The 20,298-nt window shown below is 39.9% G+C and overlaps 2 protein-coding genes across 5 annotated transcripts in view; one reads left to right on the top strand and one right to left on the bottom strand.

Annotated features, from left to right (window-relative positions):
- FAM13C (family with sequence similarity 13 member C) overlaps positions 1-14,479 on the top strand; it is a 54,120-nt gene extending 39,641 nt beyond the window's left edge. The window contains exons 11-16 of one of the 2 annotated variants that reach the window (XM_054832266.1): positions 5,353-5,436; positions 8,225-8,320; positions 9,660-9,859; positions 11,322-11,423; positions 12,202-12,296; positions 13,532-14,479. In XM_054832266.1, the coding sequence (XP_054688241.1) occupies positions 5,353-5,436; positions 8,225-8,320; positions 9,660-9,859; positions 11,322-11,423; positions 12,202-12,296; positions 13,532-13,653 (699 nt within the window). In that variant the 3' untranslated portion in view covers positions 13,654-14,479. Of the gene's footprint in view, positions 1-5,352; positions 5,437-8,224; positions 8,321-9,659; positions 9,860-11,321; positions 11,424-12,201 lie in introns of both variants that reach the window. The other variant, XM_054832267.1, reaches the window with a different exon arrangement.
- Positions 14,480-14,688: 209 nt separating this feature from the next.
- Positions 14,689-20,298, bottom strand: part of PHYHIPL (phytanoyl-CoA 2-hydroxylase interacting protein like) — a 60,909-nt gene continuing 55,299 nt past the window's right edge. For all 3 annotated transcript variants that reach the window (XM_054832270.1, XM_054832269.1, XM_054832271.1), the window contains exons 3-5: positions 19,818-19,992; positions 18,711-18,828; positions 14,689-15,230 (exon numbers count right to left, since the gene is read on the bottom strand). In XM_054832270.1, coding sequence (XP_054688245.1) covers positions 14,696-15,230; positions 18,711-18,828; positions 19,818-19,992 — 828 coding nt within the window. In that variant the 3' untranslated portion in view covers positions 14,689-14,695. The remainder of the gene's footprint in view (positions 15,231-18,710; positions 18,829-19,817; positions 19,993-20,298) is intronic.

Raw genomic sequence — 20,298 nt, 5'->3', positions numbered from 1 at the left:
TTGAGAAATACTGAAAGCCTCTGCCCAGTTGATAGCACTGGACTATGATCACATGGACAGCACAACCATCCAGACTGCTCTGCCCTTCTGACATTGTGTGTTTCCTTGTGCTGATGCTGCCTCTGCTCTTCCATGTTCTCAATTACTCTTCTAAATTTAAGAGCAATATCCCACAAAATATGCTTGCTTGGATGGGCAATTTATTTTTTGTTTTTAAACTAGTACATATTTTAAAATTGTGCTGTACCTTCACTTTACTGTGTGTCACCCTACTATAAGGTCTGTCTGAAGCTGTTCTGCAATACACGCTGTCCATAAAAATACTTTTTTGAGGGCTATTTTTGTTGTCGAATGCTATTGCTATTCCTGATGCTATACAGCCAAGCCAGGCAATGCATTCTGGCCTCAAAGGTACCTAAAATCTAAATGTTCACAGTAACGTTTAGACTCTTGTCTGATGAACAAAAAAGTTGAGGGGGTGATGAGGGCAAGGAGGAGTGAAGAAGAACTAAATACCAAACTATGTGAGAACTAAGAAATGATTTTGGGTGGATTTCAGTAGTAGAAAGTACCCAGCAGAGATCAGTTTTTTTGTGTGTGTGGTTTTTTTTTTTTTTTCATTTCATTTCGTTTCTTGGTTCTTAAACAGCTAGTTACTGTATAGAAGCTAGAACTGTGCATAATGATGTCGTGCTTCTGAGATCTTGAGGTCTGCACACATGACTGACTTTTTAATTGTTTCTTTTTATAAACTGCTTTTTTTTAAAACCTGAAATGGAAAAAGTGTTTCATAACCAGAACTCCTGTGTAAGAAAACAGAAGATGACAATAAAACCATGGTGTTCTGTATATAGTCCTAAAATCCCAACAGTGCAGACTGTGTGATAATATTTTCAGTTGTTAATTTTTTTTTTTATTATGCAAGGAGTGAGATCAGACACCAAAACAGATGTCAGTGGCAATAACCTGTCTAGAAAAACTCTCTTCTAAGGCTAAGTTGGGTATGGGTCTCTGTCCCACTCATTTTTCAATTAGTGGACTTTTCCTGATTTTCCAAGAAAGAATCTCCTAAATCTGTGCAGTGGCAGTGCTGGCTTGAAATATTCTCACAGAGAATTCTGTAATGTAAATTAGATGTTTGCACAAGTTAATGTTGTCAAATATTTTTAAAAGATCTTACTTGTTTTCTTCTTGTATTCTTGTAGAGACAACTTGTGTTGAAAGAACTATGTTAGCAAAGGTGTTTGATAATAGTTGTACAAACCTGCTATGGAACAGAAGCTTGAAAAGGAACAATATGAAGGCAAATTATCCATTTCAAAATTATATATTTTAGTAGATCCTTAAGTATAACATTAAAAATGATAGGTTTTTGATTATGAATCATCCTGGACTGTTGGGGGAAAATGAGGTTTATAGCGCTGATGATGTGAAATTAATCAAAGATGTCTGCTGGTTACGGCAAAGATCAAAGGCTTCATTTCAGCTACATGCAACTTTGGTGTTACTGTAGATATTTTATTTTGTATATAACATTTAGATCGTGTACCAGGATCTGAGCAAGATTAATCGTAAACTAATAGCAGCTAAATGTTTCTTTTTTTCAAGATTTAGTTATTTTGGGCAAGGATAGTGTTTCCATGAAAGCCTGCTGCATTCTCCCCTGAAGTTCAGCTATGGAAAGGCTCTAAGGCCCTGCTGAAGTACAGCTGAGAGAATGAGCGTCCTTAAAAGACATGCGGAGTAAAATCCTGAACCACTCGGTATGTCTAAAGAGGACAAACCATCAGATCTGAATATGAAATAGCAGAATGTGGTTTTCAGAACAAAACACCCTGCCCACAAAAAAGCCTTCAAGTAAAGTTATTGAATGAGAAGACCTAGAGAAAATCGGGATTGGCCTGTGAATGATTCAGTAACCCCAAAAAAGGGTCACTAGCTCCTTGTGCTGGGAGCTCGTGATTTATTTAACAGTTCACCTCATTTTTAGGTACAAGGTTTCAGAAAAGAAAAAAAAAGATTAAGACCATGAATGGAGGAGTTCAGGAGCCAAAAGGCAGATAGACATAATTTGAATCATTTTACTCAAAACCCCACCAAATCCCCAAAAAACAAACTCAAATCCCAACTCCCAAGTGTTTCATGGCTGGGGATGTCATTGCTGCCCCAGTCGCAGTGGGGAGGGGCAGCAGCCCCGTGGTGCTCAGCTGTGGCTCTCCAGCAAACGTGGCCTTTCATTGTGGGGCTACAGTCAGACTTGGCCTGACCCCCAGCGGAAGTAAACTGGCATCGTTCGATAGATGTGTCATGTCACTTGTTGCCTTCCTTTAAATTTTTTCGGCCTATTTTTGTGTTAAATGCTGCTTTGTAATGAGCCACCACACATCCCCAGGTGGCAGACTTCATAAGCCCTGGGAACCTGGACTCGCAGCCCGCATGGAAACAAAGTGCTGCCTCTGAGAGTGGAAGGGCTCAGCCAGGCCCAGTCCTCGCCATCGTATTGTCTGTCCCCAGAGTTTGCGGTTTCTGTCTGGAAAAACAACAGCAAGCTTCAAAGGCACAAGCATTCAGGGAACTTACTAGTGAGGAAGACAACTGTATACAATATTTTATGTGCCTTTTTCCCAAGTTATGAAAACCAAACTACTACCTTGGCTTTACATGTACTCTCCTTCTTCTTTCTTTATGTGCAACAAACAACTTTTGCCTTGTACTTAGTTTGAAGATTTGCGGTCTGTCCCACAAGGCTTTTCTCAGGCTGGTTACCTTTATGTACCTGTCCTCTCGTTATTGACCTGCTTCAGTTCATGCTTTCCTTGGCTGTGAAGCAGTGTTTTTATTTAATTAGCATTAAATTTCATGTTGCTGTATGCAGCCCACAGTCCTAAGATGTCTCAGACAGGTCTGTAGTTTGTGAGTCCACCTGCCTTCTCTGATTTTGAAATTATCAGACATTTCGAACTTAGCTGAATACAAACCCATCTTGAGATTGCTAATAAAATGAGCTAATGAAATAGGCCCAAATGCTAGACCCTCCTGAGATTGTTTCTCATGTGTAAAATCAATATTAATGATCACTCCCTGTTTCCTCCTAACCATTCAGCTGCTCCAGGCTTAATAGTTTTTGCAAGAATTAACCTCATGTTAATTGCAGAACTAGTAATAAGTGAACTAATTAGCTACTTTATAATACTCCTACATTCTAGTTAGCAGCTTTTCTCTAAACGTGAATGACGGATAATATTGGAGTAATTAATTCATACAGACCTTTAAGGCAAAATGTGATTAGTGGTTCTGCACTGTTTTTGCATTTGGGCAGCAAACAAAAAAGCTTTTGCTCCTGCTGAAGTTAATAGCAAGGTACTCCTTTGATATTAGAAGAGCATCGCTTCTTCAGGGCTTGATATATTCTCAAAAAGTAGAGGCTAATTATTAAAAATACTCCTCCAAGTTGTCAATGAAAAACCCTAGTCTGCAGAAAGGCACCCTGTCCCCCCAACTCCACCCTTCTTCACATTACTTCATTGTGGTGGGTGAGCTCTTCTCCACGCCTCCCAACACTTGGCCCTAATTCATATAGATCTGCTGTGATCTGGCAGAGACTGTGGAAAATTACATTAGCTTCATGTGCTCCTTGCTGTTCTGACCCAGTGAAAATATGCAAGTGGCAGGAGCAGATCTTCTTGGAAAGAGGGGGTAAAGGATAGGAGGAGAGAAATAACCATTAAATAGTATGCTCCCTGCAGCAGACACCTATACATACAATGGTATATCACCAACACTGATAAATCGCATTGTTGAAAAATCAACGTCCATCTTTCTGCTACCAGTGATTCATATTGTGATTTTTGAACAGAAATGAGCTGCTAGTGTTCGGTGTTCAGCAGAGCAACACCTGGGGCTGCGGAAGAAAGCCCACCTCTGTTCCCATGGTCGTAAAGGGCTGCACTTTCTGCAGCTCCCCCATAACAGTTCTACAGATGTATACTGTCCGGCTGTCATGTCCTGCTGGCTGATCAGATTATTCTTCCATTTCATTTTACAGGTAGCACCTTTTTCTAGTATGCTCAGCACTTATGGGGTGTTAGCTGTGATATCACAATGATTGGATATTTAGGCATTTCATTGTGAATCTATCGTTCCACTCTGTAAATGTGTTGTGTTTGCACAGCTGAAGCTTTCTGTTCTTCATCCCTTAACAGCCAGGGCAAATCTGGTTTTCTTGATGAATAATTAAAAAGTTGAGGAATGTCCTCTCTGCATTTTCGCAAGTTTCTGAGTATTTTGTCTAGCAAGGTGGTTGTTCTCATTTGTTACAACTACATCATTTTTAATATATAATGGGGAATGCTATCCACGATTTATGAACTGATTTGGCAAATAGAAGTTAATAACATACAGATCTCATTAATTGATTTCTCCCTAGAATGGATGAGTAAAATATTTCTTTCATTTTTCAGTTGCAACAACTATTCATAAATGTTACCTAAACATTAAAAAAATGTTCTAGGAAAGTGCTGCACTGATATCTGTGGAACCTCAATGCCAACACCTTCTACTCAGATGCTGCAGTCATCATTTCTGAGCCTGCATTTCCAAAACCCCACCCGTGAGATAGATATACCCCACATCCATGCAGTTTGGCTGTGATATTCAAGCAAAAACCTGTGCTTGTTTAGATATTCTCTCAACCGGCATCCCCAGAAAAAGGTTTCAGATGTGGGCTCTGATACAACACCACACGAAGATTCTTGCTTTGTTGACTAAGACCATAGTTTGTACCCTTGGAAACTTTCCAGATAAGAATGCAACGTTCTGTCAATAGCCTAATACTGTTTTCTGACTTTGAGCTTGTTAAGTTGCTTTCATGGAATAATAATTTTGAAAGAAATCAAGGCAATCAGGTATTAGATCTTTGTGTAATGGCACTGAGAAAAATAAGATTCCAGCCTTTCAGTACGTTTTCATTCATGCATCTTTCTCCAGAAGAAAGAGCGCAAGTTCAGGCCACAGACTTCACTTTGGCCAGACAGAATAAATACTGTTAATTTTCCACTGGTAGAGGCCTAATGCAGCAACTCCTCTGATCAGCAGAAGTATCTCCTAGCTCTCATCGCCTTTGCATTAGGCCTTGAGAGGGCAACATGTGCTTCGATTCATTTAAAACTCCAGTCATGTAAATTTGGACTCTTCTTGCTAAGTCAATGCCAAGTCCCCATTGCCCTCAGCGTGGGAAGAAACAGAATTCATTATTGATGTTTATCTGGGAGATCAGATGATTAAACAGATACCTACCTGTACCCTTGTCATGAAATCCTGACTCATAATCTTATACATAACTTTTTTAAATAGGATATGACAAAAAAACAAATGGCTTTGGAAAAAATCAATCTTCAGAAATGTCTACTGTATTTTGAGAGTATTCATGGACGACCTGTAAGTATACCATGGAAAGATAGGTAAATTAAAAGCTGTCTAACTTCTCTAACAAATACTTTATTTCAAACTAATCTTCAGGTATAAATGTTATTGTCTGATACTGATGAATCTTGTTCATATTGTTAAAAATAAAAAGGCAAATTTCTGGTGGTCCTGCATGTCTCTTCATGATTGGAAGCTGCAGGTTTTGATGATAAAGGTGGAGGATTTTATATATATCCACAGCAGACTTGGCTCATGCATACTGTAGCTGTGCTATGACATATGAAAGGTTAGAATGCTTAGCAGCTGAGAAGAGTTTACAGGGCACCATCTGAGACACAAAATACAAAAAATGAACATGACCTGTCATCTGTGTTTTCCTTTATTTCACAGCACCACTTAAAACTACTAATTAAAATCCTTTCAAGGGACATCATTGCTGAATGTTGGTACAAAACAAAAAATTGTCACCATTGGTGAGATGATGATTTGAAAATTTGTCTATACACATGTCCTGGTTTCAGCTGAGAGGGTTGATTTTCTTCATAGTAGCTAGTGTGAGGATATGTTTTGGATTTGTGCTGGAGACAGTGTTGATAATATAGAGATGTTTTTGTTCTATGGACTTATTGTTGAGCAGTGTTTACACAGGGCCAAGGCCTTTTCTGCTTCTTGCACTGCCCTGCCAGCGGGATGGCTGGGAGTGCACAAGAAGTTGGGAGGAGACAGACAGGACAGGTGACCCAAACTGACCAAAGGGATATTCCATACCATATGACGTCATGCTCAGTTTATAAGGAGCTTGGGGGGAAGAGAAGGGGGGGCGGCGGCGTTCGGAGTGATGGCGTTTGTCTTCCCAAGTAACCGTTACGCGTGACAGGGCCCTGCTTCCCTGGAGATGGCTGAACACCTGCCTGCCCATGGGGAGTGGTGAATGAATTCCTTGCTTTGCTTTGCTTGTGCGCGCGGCTTTTGCTTTACCTATTAAAATGTCTTTATCTCAACCCACGAGTTTTCTCACTTTAACTTTTCCAATTCTCTCCCCCATCCCGATGGGGGGGGGAGCGAGTGAGCGGCTGCGTGGTGCTTAGCTGCCAACTGGGGTAAAACCACGACAACACAGCAGAGGAATTCCTGTTTAATGTCTATGCCTGTATTTTTATGACTGTCTCTGTTTTTGGCTAGTAATTGTTGTGGTAGAGGAAAAGGGCAGTGGCACCAGTGCATGTCCAAAAATATGCCAGCTCTTAAAATTATGATCTGAATCTGATCTCCCTGCATCTTGGATAAAATAATTTTTGTCCATCATCATCTTTGGGCTTGGAATGAGAACTGAGGGATGGAGAGAATATATAGGAAGGATATGAAGAAATTATATTTCCTAAGGAGAACAAAAGAGAAATAGAGTTACTAGTGCTATATGGAGGTAAAAGAGGCTTGAATATTCAAAGATAGAAAAGAGACTAATTGGGCATGCTTTTGTAGCACGGGGTTCAGAGAGGGTGTTCCTTCTCACAGTTAAAGCAGCGCTATGACCAGCTAAGAAAGAGGATGCCAGCTGCGTAAGGGAAGAGGTGATCAGTGATACTAAGCAGCCATGAGGGAATCCTAGGCCTGCCAAGCAGCTCTGACTTCAGGTCATAGAAAGCTCAGGGACAGTCAAGAATTTAAAGCAGAGAAATGGAAGTTAGGCAAGATTTTTACATCTCTTTTTTTTTTTTGTTGTTGTTGTTGAAAATAAGCAAGCAATCTGGAGAAGCTCCACAGTTAACAGTTGCATACTTAAATAATCACATATCTTAGAGAAACAAATCTTAATCTTTGTATCTGTATTGATCTATTTTCCTGAGGGAAGGGGGTAAAGAGTCTGCATGCAGCCTGAGCACCAAGAACAGCTGGAGAGTGAGGCCAGCAAGGCCCAAGCTCAGTGGCAAGCAAACACAGGCCCTGTGCCCAGCTCAGAGCTGGAGGGGCCCAGCAACGAGCGATCTGGGGAAGCTCAGGCAGTTTGTGAAAGCCAGGAGGTGATGACTTGGGGAAGACAAATTGGTAACTGCCTGAGTGGAGCCACTCTGGTGACATTAGCCGACAAAACAGGTGCCCCTCTGCTAGCAAAGAGATGTCCTGGTGCAGCAAATGCATTTTTCACAATACTTGAACGTTGACTGCTGAACCCTCAAGATTCCCTACTTTAGCTGTTTGAACTAGCAACCCATGACATGCTTTGTCATTGAACACATATCACACGATAGCATTATCAAAAGGTTAATTTGAATGGAGTGTACTGGGGTTCCAGGAAAATAATCAGAAATTTAGCCTATTATGCAAAAAACTTCGGTGGTTTTTCACAGGGCTGTACAGCTGTATTCTCAGTGCGCTCCAGCCCCATGGGGCTGCTGAGTGTATTGGCCCAGGCAGACTGTCACGTTACTGTAGCCAGCCTGTTGCCGTTGTTGCAGTTAAGTAAGTGCAATATCAATGCAATGCACAGTAGCAGCATATTAACTCTTACAACTCTATTAGCATCTTCAGAAAGTGCCAAAGAATAGTTTACCATCTGCATGGGTGGTGTGGCTCAAGGAAGTGAGGCATCCGCATTGGGTATTTTCCATTAGCAAATAGATTGCCATTTTCCTTTTTAGACATTGTATGGATTAAACTACAGTTCCCACAGAATATCTATGGAAGCAAAATACACATCAGGTCATATTCTTCTAATACCTGTCTCAAATTTACAGGAGCAAATGAGAAATTTATTTATTTTAATTTTGGAGGAGTATATTTTGTTATGATTTCTCTTTAGGTAACTAAGCAAGAAAAGAGTCTCATAAAACCCCTTTATGACAGATACAGAATTATCAAGAAACTTCTCGCAACTCCATCTTTGATCACAACAATTGTAAGTGTCAAAGAATTCATATCCATTGTCAAGAAAACATATTAAATGCTGTCTTTGACTTGAACCTGTATGTCAGTTTGGCAGTGATAGAACTAGTGTTATTTGAAGAGAGACTGTGTCCCTGCCCATGGCAGGGGGGGGTTGGAACAAGATGATCTTTAAGGTCCCTTCCAACCCAAACCATTCTATGACTCTATGATAATACAGGGTGTTGATATTTCAAACAGAGAAAATGCTTTGTAAAATTGAACTTCTAAGCATGCCAAAGGTTGTGATGTGCGGCGGCAGTTTCTGAGGCAATCACTTCAAATAACTGGGTAAGAGATCAAAGGCCGGCATTAGTTTTCTAGTATGGCTAACATATGCAACACAGATTGAAACCTATCTCTTTCCGTGGAGCACTATACTGTCACTGTATCTATCTTTTATATTTTGTTGGCAATGCTTTTATCAATCATGTATCACATCAATATCATTTGTAGTACTTTAATAATATATCAGTGTAATGCAACAGTCCTGGTCTCACTGTGAGTAGAGGAGTGGAACCTGGCTATTTGGAAGTTAATTAGCATGGCTCTGTCAAAAAAATTAACTTAATAGTAATTGGGGCTGGGTTGATTTTACAAATTATGAATTATTGTCGTGTTAGATGACAGTGCAGCTTTAGACTTCTTTGGAAAAAAAAAAAATCCCATGTAGATCTTTTTACACATGCACATGGATATTTTATTTAAAAAATTTAACTGAAGTTTCCTTGTGCTGCTACTTAGGAGCTTTGCTCCATGGAGTTTCTACGTTTAAGGCTTAGTTTCAAAAGCTCAACTTTTCTTCTGAGGATGAAGGAACATGAGGAAGACAGCGACATCACTCTATTTTGGTAGTTAACATTTGCAGCTATACAACTGTGGAATCTCTACCTCCAACTCTTATTACAGTCAGAATTTCTGGACATAATACAAACAGTAGATGGTATATAAGAGGAGTACAAGTTCCTGCAAGACTGCGCTGCTTACATAAATACGGTCGTCTTTAAATCTTTGCAACTTACAAAGGTTTTTGAGTAAACAAATAAATTGCTGGCTGGAGATACTCAGAAGCAGGGCCAGCTTCTGTCCTGTTTAGTCATGGTGGACAATACACAGTACCTCAGTGGGCCCCACAAGGCCTCTCATGAACAGTATCTCACATAGACCTGGGTAAAGCTTTCAATACATGTAATCTATTTCAATGAATACATCCAGGAAGTTAAATCCTAATTCTTTACGTTGTCATCCTATTAATTGTTAGTATTGTAATGTAAACAAAAATTGTAATTTAATAATGCTTTACATTTTACAAGCAGGAGGAGGAAGACTCAGATGAAGACCATCCTCAGAGCAGCCATGAGTTATCATCTGGGCCAATATCTTGCCTCCCTGTGGATGAGCACCTGTGTTACTCTCAGGAGGAGAGTGAGCCTGCATATGTTTCACCTCTGGATGAAAAGAAAGTTTTCAGGCAAACAGCCTTGTCGATGTCCAATTTACATGAGGCAACAATGTGAGTTCTGGCTCCCCCCCCCCCCCCCCCCCCAAATATTTTAAAATAGTTCATGTAGACTTTGTAAATGAACCATGATCCATATTTATTCATGGACATATTCTATACCACAGAATTGAGACAATGTTATCTTATGGGAGAAAAAAGACAGAGGATAGTTGTTGTTTGGACAGCATACCTGTGGTTTGAGCTATTTATTCAAACATCTTTATGCCAAGTCCATGAAGAGAAAGGTGAAGGAATGTAAGCAGATAGGAGAAATAACTACATATACAGAGGGGTAGAGATGACATAATGGCATAGTAACAATATGCAGCCCTATCTATAATTGCTGCAAAAATTTTAGATATCTAACTACTTAAGTTCTTACAAAGCAGTGATAAAACAAAGTACAGTTTGGCCAAGCAGATAGTCCTGTGTGTACGTACTGGGATTGGCTGTATGAATGATGTAAAAAATGCCAGAGAGATGAGGCATGCAGACGGCGACAAGAGAGCCGAGTGAGGGATCACGCAATACATGGTCACATGGGAGGCCATTGAATGCATGTAAAATCAATTTCTTCCTTGTGTAAGAATAGTCATTAGCGTCTGGATGCCCAGGAAACATAACAACCACCCTCCTTCCTAAGAATTTCAGGTTGCATGAGAAAACAAATCTCAAGATGCACATGGGCTGTTACCACTCAGCTCTGAAACTTGTTGGGGAATATGCCTCCCAGGAACAGACGTGTTCTCATAGCTTATGGGATGGTATCTTTTTCTTGTGTTTTGATTGGGCGCTCTTAGATGCATAAATGAAGTTGACTAGGCGCTACCAAATTTGAGAGTAAATAAAAATGTCTTGTTTTACTATGTAACAACTCAACTATGTATGCAATAGTTTGCTCACAAATGCTGTGAAGATATTTCTGTGCATTGTGTTATTATGAAGAAAAAAAACCCGAACAACCAACCCAAACAGCTGCACATATCATAACAGAATTCTTTCTCTGCTTAAAAACCTTATTCGCCAAATACCAGCTAAAACATGGCCTCCAAAAATGTTGATTCTGGGTACCACTAGCATTTCCACTGCATCACAGTGATGTTTGCTTTTAGGAGTAGGGTTTGGATATTAACTTTATTAATTCAGTTACAGAGATGCAACGCATTACCTGTGAGATGCTGAGCCCTGTCAACACCATTAATGCCACACAGAATTAAGACCGCAACAAGACTCAATCCTTTTCCTCCCATGTTGTCCATAGAGTCTCTGCCTTCACTTAGAAGGATGAGAGTACTAGTAAAAGGGAAGGACCACAACTGTTTATTGCGTGTGATGGTGCAGTCAGTTATAGCCATAGCTGGAGGGATGTGGTGGACCATCTCAAGGCACGGAGCGCCTGCTGTAGCCCACAGCAACAGGCTGCTTATTACCCAAAGCCATGTGGAGGTTTCATGTTCTTGTCTCTGTTTTTCAGGCCCGTTCTGCTTGAACATCTCAGAGAAACAAGAGCAGATAAGAAAAGGCTTCGCAAAGCTCTGAGGGAGTTTGAGGACCAATTCTATAAACAAACAGGAAGGTAAATAACCACCTCAACAAAAAAGCCTTCCTCCTCCCCTTTGGGCTCCTATGCAGATGTGTTTGTTTCTGCTAGGGTGGGTACCTTTAGGTGAGCAGGCCATACAAACTGCAGCTGGGGACTGCTACCCATGTAGGTATCTGGTCTCTGTGGAAATGTCCATCTCCCTGCTTAGCTCCTCCAGGACGTGGGCATCCCTGAGGACAGTCTGGATTTTTTGGGATCTTCAGGACATGCCTGCAAGGGGTATAAACCCCTGCTCAGCACAGGATCTTTCCTGCTAAAGAGTCTTTCTGAGGATCTCAGCCTGCAGGGATCACATTTGGCAGTTGGGACAGATTTAAAGCCAGAAACCACTGTTTCTTTCACCCATAGATAAACACTGGCTAATTTTCACTCTTTGTTTATCGTCCTTCCTTCACTTAGCAAACTTGTTTGCTGAAAACCATGGAGGATATGGGCATGTAGTATTCTGGTAGCAGTTTTCAAAGCACTGCGTAATAACTTCTTCACATATTTGAGAATGAAGTAGTTATGCTTGCATAGCTGACAAGAAAGAAAATTACCTGGTATATGAAAATTTAGTGTTTTAAATACTATTATTTCATTTCTGGCTATTAGAGCTTTTTGGTCCTGCCAAATTATCTTTAGCCACCTACAGTTAGGAAGAAAAATAAATAATCCAACCCAATCCTCAGTAGTTGTTGCAGAATTAATTTTAAAGGCTGTTTCTCCTCTTGCTCATAAAAGTGATGGCGCTTTTATTTGCTTTTCATAGGAGTCCTCAAAAAGAAGATCGGGTGCCAATGGCCGAGGAATACTCCGAATACAAGCACATGAAAGCCAAAATCAGGCTCTTGGAGGTTCTCATCAGTAAGCATGATATTTCCAAAACGATTTGAAGCAAATGCAATGCTGTGATATTGTTCTCTAGCAAAAAACCCAAGCAAACAAGTAATGAAAAAGAGGAAGTAATTTTACAGGTCTTGGTCTGCTGCACAATTATTTGATACACTGAGATTTTTGATGCACTTTACCAATTATACTAGCTGAGATGAGAGAGGACAGCAATATGCAAGAATATTAAGCACGGGGGAGTGGACTATAGTATATATTTTTTCCTTTTGAAAAAGCCTTGAAGTGCACTGTGAGAATGTTAGAAATTAAAAGGACACTGAAGTATTGTAGATCGTCAGTTTGACCTGCTCTTAGTTTTAAAAAGTGTGAGGAAATGCTCTCCAGGTTTTAAGTACATCTTAGTACATGATAATGTACCACACATTTCTTTCCAGAATGAACATGCACTATGATTAACTATTAATGTTGGTTCTCAGTGTGCTGATTCACTGGAGCAAAAGAAACACGAGCTTAAAACAAATGAAGGAAAAACTCATGAATGTACTCTGTCTTTCAAGACAGTGTTGCCATTCAATTCCAGCAGTTTCAAAGGTGCATGCAAAGAACCAGTGCCAGGATTTGGTCTAAAATTCTGGGAGTAGAGCAAAGGGATGCTGCCTATGCAAAAAAAAAAAAAAAAAAAAAAAAAGGACAGAGCATGACTGCCAAATAGAACTATTAGGTTTTTAGAAATAAGAGAAAGTGTTTGTCAAAAATGAAATAGATACAGTTTACTGGGAAGAGATAAAACAAATGTACTGGCTGCTCTCCTTTTCACTATGGTTCACAGGACCTGGCTCACGGTACTTAAAATTCAGTAAATAGATCAACTACATGCTAATTTTATTTCTGTATTAAACTTTGCACTTTATTTTGCCTGACGCTATAACATTTGCTTTTCTAACTACCAAAGCTCATTTAGACGCATGCACTTTGTAAAATGTCAAAGTATTTCTTGTGTTATAAATTGCCACATATATATATATTAAAACAAGACTAGATTATTGCATTATGCTAAGATATTTTGGATAGATAAAGTACATGGTATATAATTGAGTGTCACAGTTATCTGATGAGGAACGCTAGACTTCTTGTTTACTAAAAATAAGATTATAAAAAAGATATTTTTCCATTGGAATTATGCATCTTTCTTAACTTTCAGAGTATCACACTTTGTAATATTAAGGAGATTTTTTCACTACTTGTGATAGATCATTTGTGTGAAAAGTGGACTATTAACAGAAGGATTATCAGAGGGTTTTGTACTAGAAATGAAAAGCACGGATTCTGGGAAATACCTAGCCCAGACGTGAAGGAAGGAAGAATAAAATAAAAAAAATGGACTTGAGTAAGTTGAATCATGTTTAGTGTTTTGCTTTAACTGTCATTTTGTATTGACCACATAGAATAAGCAACCTGTTTTCTATCTTGGTAAGAAGATTTTCATTTTATAAAGCCTATTATGTACCAACCATGTTTGTATTTATATTGTATGTAATGGCTCAGCATGATTTTGAAGAAGTACCCATTTTCAAGTAGTTTGGAGGAAAAAGTATGAACACTAAAAAAAGATTTTTTTTATTTCTCAGAGGTTTGTTGTTTCAGTGTACTGACTTAATGATTTGTAACTTAACTTTTATGAATCAGAAATGGTCTCCTTCGTAAATCTGTTTTAATTAAAGTCATCTAGAGCAACAGGAACAGATACAGAGCTATTTGAAGTTTACAAACTACATCTTTGATAAGGGAAAATGATTTCATGACATATGTATACAATTGATATTAAAATGTAATCTATATATTCTATATGATTGTATAATATTTTATACAACAGTACAAATAAAATATTTTTCTATTATATTTATTATGTCGAGACACAGTTTCTGTTTTCAGTTAGCTAATATAAATAACATAAATAACACTGTCAAACAACACGTTGGAAGTGCTGACATTTCTAGGCTCTGAAATTTAAATCATGCTGCAATTACAACCTTTCATGCTGTTTGGAGTTATCTCAGTATTTGTTCAGTAGTTAAAATGAATGCATATTTAAACACCATTTATAAGCCTTTATTTTTATTTTGCTAAAGCAGTTTATATAGGATTTTGTTATGTTTGGCAAGAAACAGAAAACAATTTTTGCAGCATCTAGGTATAAATGGTTGCCAGAAAGAAATCCAGGACTTCTAATCATTTAAAGCATCAGGGGAACAGAAGGGAAAGAGGGAGAGAAGAAATACTAAAAACGCTATTGGAGATTTTGAAGACTCATGTTTGCTTTTGGTGACAGCGGCATGTGCATGCTTCTGACAAAAATGTCTGACTATGAAAATGGGCAATAGAGGTTTGAAGGCTCCTAAGTAACGAGGGAAGTCTTAACGTCCAACACTGATATTGCAGGTCTTGCAGCTGGGATCTTTCTTTGCATTTGCAGTAGACAAGCTCATTAGTTGGTGACCAGTAATTTCCGCAACTGTGCCGAGGGAGAGATCCACAGGATCAGTGTAAATTACTTCCAAAATAACATCCTGGGCATGATGGTAAACCATGACACCGTCTTCTTCATCACAGGTCAGAAATTTATTATCTTTTATATTTAGTTGAGGAAGGCGCTGCTTGCAGAATTCATCTCCTGGTGATCCAACAGGGGCCATAACGAGAATGACGTAGTGGTAGGCTGTGTACATGCAGTAGAAGTCTCCAAAGTACAAGTTAGTGTTTGGGTTGAAGAGTTTTTCAGCTGCAATCTCAAACCTGTATCTTCCATAAGGTGAATCTTGGGGTGGCTTCCCAGTGTTAAACTCAGTGTTGCAGCTAAAGAAGATGCCTTCCAGCTTCCCACTGATCGGAGAGCCATGGCTGCCACTGTTATCCTTAACAGAGGGCTGCATAGCATTCCCATGATGCTCTCTACAAATGAACGGTATTGTTTATTTTGCAACACGTGCTACAGAAAGAAGTGGAAAGTTAGGACATCGTGCTGTTTGGTAACAGTACTGAAGGGACACAAAGGAAAACCATTAAACTGAGAACTGTGGTTAGCGTCATGAACTTAGGACCAAGAAAATCAAGTGACGCCACACTCAGAGAGAGCTAGAATAACTCTTGCTCAAGGGTAAAATCTGCTTTTCCCGTCTGGCTTCTCTGTGAGCCGTGTGCATATTATATGTAGGCAAAGAATAGCACAAACAAAAAAGCCCCCAAATCACCAATATCTTTAATTAGCTGATTTGTTCAGCCTTCCATTACAATTCTAACAATGATCACACTTTAGTTTAATCACATATTAAAAATTGCAAGTCAGTCTCAATATGCTGGATATACTGTTTGTTAATGTGTATTTTTAGCATAGGCAGTATATATTTCATGTAGAAAACTGCCAGTGAAATTTATTTCTGAATGATGTTTTTCAGAGAGCTTATAGGAAGGAATGTAGTCTCTGCCATAGTTTCCCCCCCCAAATTATAATTCCAGGTCTAATTTGTCTACTGCTGACTTCAATCAGAACAGAGCTGGGCACAGAGTGTGAGGGAATTTGGTTAGTTTCCACTTTGGTTGGTATCCAGCTTCTGCAGTCACTAGTCCTAAGGGGAAAAAATGTACAAGACTCACTTTTTTGGGGTTTTTTTTTTTTTTGTTTTGCAAGCTGAGCTCAATTTGGTTCCAGTGAAAAGAAACGTTTGATGTAACAAGTAAATTTTTAAAACTCTAAATCCCAAATTGCACTCAGCAGCATTAGGCTGCTAAATTTAGGAGAACAGTCAGTCCAAAACACCCCATCTAATCCTCCTTAGCACCTGAGATTTAACGTACAGCAGTACATTCCCCAGAACTTGTGCCCCACAGCTCCCTGGAAGTGCTGTAGTGACACCTTTGGCGCTCTCTGCACCTGCAACCATGTGATACCAGAAAGGGAAACATTCCCTTTTGTAAGTCCTGCAAAACACCAGATTTACTAGGCATCCTTAGAAAATGCCTTTATACACATCGACAGATTAAAAATGCATGAGGCTGTGGGGCTGGAGAGTCCTCTTGCTTTTTTTTTTTTTCTTTTTGAGAGGGGAAACTAGCCAAGAAAGTCTGTTCTCTCTCTGCTTTTAACTTGAACAGCTCCAGGTAAAATGGTGCTGTATGAGAGAAGGTTTCACTTGGTTAAAGCGGGAGGTAGCAGTCAAAGCAAACAAATTCAGTGTAAATGTACAAAACATATCTATATCAACTCAGTAATATCTCCAACTGTGATTTTTTTTTTTTTCATTATCTCTAATCTCCTCAGCAGCATGTCTTAATTTGACTCTAAGATAAATTTCAAAAGTTTTCTGGGCCATTCAAATACTACATAGTTATTTTCTCAACCCCTATTTCACAAGACATTGATTGCGCTGGGGGTGTGTGTGTGTACAGACACAACTGGTATTTTATGACTGAAGCCATTACTAGGGAGAAAAAAAATCAGCTTGAATAACCACTGCCTCTGCAACCTAAAAAGTCAGGCTTCTTGCAGTTCCATTTCTGTGGCAAGATACTGACATCCAGTGGCCAATTAGGCTAATTATAGGTCACTCTTCCCGGGGATCTGCGCTGCATTATGGCGCTCCCAGCTGAGGTAAGCAGCAGAGTAACAGGAACACTACTTACAAGCTCACACTTCAAACCCTACATTTAGGGGTTGCTGCTTTAGCACTGTGATGGTTGCTTGTTTGCCAATGCTACTAGAGCTACTCTATAAGCTTTTCCAAGCTTATCTACTAGTTATGACACCACAGAAGCCATTGGTAGGCATGGTATGACAAGGAAGATTTCCTAAAAGGAAGCATGCAGTAAGGGATTTTAGCATAACATTCAGAAGGGTGCATTGTGGAAGGACTAGCCCTTGTGACCATATCAGTACATTTCTGATCAGAAAAGGCAACCATCAGACAGTTACAGGTATTCTAGCTTCACACTGACCTGGTAAAACACAGCTTTTTGTCTATCTAACAAGAGGGAAAACAAACTAGTTCCTATTTGTGTCAAACCAAGAAAGACCTTAACAGGAGGGAGGGGAAAAGATACAGTGTAATCAATTAGAGTCACATTTGGCAGAACAAGGCCAAACTCACAGCTATAAATACACCTTCGCGGCAATTTTCAAAGGTCTATGAACACAGAAGCAGGTGCGCTATGATTATGTAGCTGAAAACAAAACTATATGAAATCAGAACCACCACAGGCATTTGTCTTCTGTGTTATCTGGTCCAGGATGGCAGCAGAGATTTACAAGGTCCTCAAGGAGCCTCAACAACTGCAATTCATTCTCTACCTCCATTGAGTTTTGCAGCTTTGTCACTATGTGCAATAAAATAATTTTTCCAAAACACAGAAGGGGAAGAGCAAACCCCATGGCCTGGAACATACAAGACACTCCTGCAGTCCAGCAGATACTTCTGACTACAAGGTGAGAACATTTCCAAGGGTGGTGGAGTCTACTCTTTGGAGTTGGATTCCCCTAAGTATTTTTTTTCTTCACCAGTTTTAAAAACTTCTCAGTTCTAGACAGGTACTAGTGTGACACCCACATAAAACCTGAATTCTGTGGCACAGCAGCAGCCCCGTCTCTCATTGCATATTAAAGAAGCACAGTCAGTGTTGTCACTCTTCTGAGACGGTACTGAAAAAAAAGATGTCGACACACTGCTTACCTCTCACCCACGTTCTTCCAACGGTGCAAGGTTACCTCTGCGTGGTGGCTGCTCCTGAGCTTTGACTCCTTCTATTAAAACATCTTTTTTTTTTGTATTGCAATGACGCTTCTGGTTGCGTGTGTGAAGGCACACTGGGTCTCCAACAGGAATAAGGGACCTACCTCCAGCTACCCCATTTATTGATTCCAACTGAAACGCAGTGTTGTAAAATTGTCTAAACATCATCCCCTCTCTCTCCCCACACAATCTGTCAATTAACATTTGGATTGCAGAACGCCTATTACTGCATTTGGGCATAGAAATGGGGTGGCTGTACGTGGAGAGCAAATATTGGAGATGGAACTCTTATATGCAGGCAAATGCCTATGCACACAGTTGTGCACTCCTACTATTAGACACCTCACTGAATTTCTAGTACAATAGAAGTATTTGGCTACTAAACACTGTTATGACAACAGACACTTTAATCAGGCTGTAGACCCTGTGAGTCCTTCAGTTTCTGCTTCAAAACACAAACTTTTATTCACTAATGGAAGTGCTGAGTTAAGCAAGGTAGAAGAAATTAGTTATATTTTATTTTTTCTCTTCTTCTGAACTGGCAGTAAAGCATACAGACATTCTGCTCTAGCTTTAGCACAGCTGCCTCCATTTACTTATTTTGATTACTCCCTTAATTTCCCAATTTTGTATATGTTTACTTTCTTACCTGGTATAATCAAAGTATTCTTTGTGCTGATTCCGATAAAAGACAGACAGTTTAAGCATACGGCCTGCAATCACTTCAGCTTTTTCCAATAGCTGTGTTAGGTGAACTTTTGAATAATCTGGAAAGAAAAGACAATCTGCTAGTATGGGGGGCAGGAAAAACCACAATACTCTCCAAAAGCTACACAGATGCACAGACTTAAAATTGGGAACAGAGCCTCGGTAACATACTGCACATCAAGCAGCAGCTATACAGAAAATATATATAGCCCAGCACCAGTTTCCAAAGGTGGCAACAGACAAATGGCAGGAACATGCATGTCTGATTCTCCTCATGAATACTCTGTAAGCCTACACCAACTTTGAGCTCAAAATTTCCTGTGTCAGAGCTGGTTTCCTTGACTTTTGGGACTGCAGAGGAGCTGAGAACTGCCCCTCTAGCTTATGTCATTTGACAAACTGTTTGCTACTATGTACCCGGTTGTGAGCCAATAACAATTCACGTAACTAAAAAAGCTTCCTTAGGACCCAGCCTGAATGGCATCTCAGCCTTCATGGGATTCATAGAGAGCTTGCTTCAGCACTCAGCTTTCACACAGGCAGGCACACTGGCACTAGGTGATGAACATCCAAAGGAAGAGACTTATAAATCAATGACAGACTAAACTGATCCTCGTGACATGGTGTTGGTGATGCTTGGGTTTTGTAGCATGCAAAGAGAGCAGCAGAATATCTTAAGCAAGCTGTCTGTTACGGAGCTGCCTCTCTGTCTGTTCTCTACAGGTGCCAGTAGCCATCAACAGGCACACAAGTGGCCCTGCTCCACTTTGGTTCACCAGTCTCCTTTCTTAGCCTGGGACAAGCAGGGGTGCCAGGCATGGCACTTTGGGGTAGCTGAGTTATTGTGGAACAAAGGGGTAGTCCAGCTGCCCCTCAATGCGCCAAACCTGAGGACATACAAAGCCTAAAGCTAGAATTCCAGTTTCCAGGTGTGACTATTATAAGTCTTCCAGCCTAGCTGGCACTGGTAGATGGCTAATCCACTGAGGCAGCAAAGCTAGCGTTAATTGCATACGTTCTGTGATGTGCATTTCCCTGACAATATTACCTGCTGTGCAAAACTCGATGATTTCACTCCACTCAGAAACAACATAATCACCATCAACTTGCTTTGATGCTGTCTGCACTGCTACTGTGTATTCTGTTCTTGGGCTCAGGAACCAGTGCCCGCGGACTGTCATAGGCAAAGGAACAGCTTTGGCCACCAACTTAGTGGGTACATCCTGTTGGAAACAAAAAGACAATACAACACACAAGTCAGCAGTTTTCTTTTCAGTCAGTGTAACCAAACAAAATTCCTCCTGCCGTCAGTCAGTCTACCTACGTTGCTGTTGATATCTTCCAAATGAAACTTCAACAGAGAAAATTAAACACCTTGAAGAGTAACTGTGTGTTTTACATCTATCAAAACACTCTTATGTACAGGAAGGGCCAGAACAAGCCAAACATACAGCTGGATAGTTCGCACCTGTTATTGTACCTCTTGCTTCCGACCCCACCACCATTTCAGATACTGTTTTGCTCTTCCA

This window comes from Grus americana, chromosome 7, assembly GCF_028858705.1.
Source record: "Grus americana isolate bGruAme1 chromosome 7, bGruAme1.mat, whole genome shotgun sequence".
Taxonomy (NCBI): Eukaryota; Metazoa; Chordata; class Aves; order Gruiformes; family Gruidae; genus Grus; species Grus americana.
Note: the sequence above shows the minus strand (reverse complement) of the source record. Positions and strands in the feature narration are given on the sequence as shown.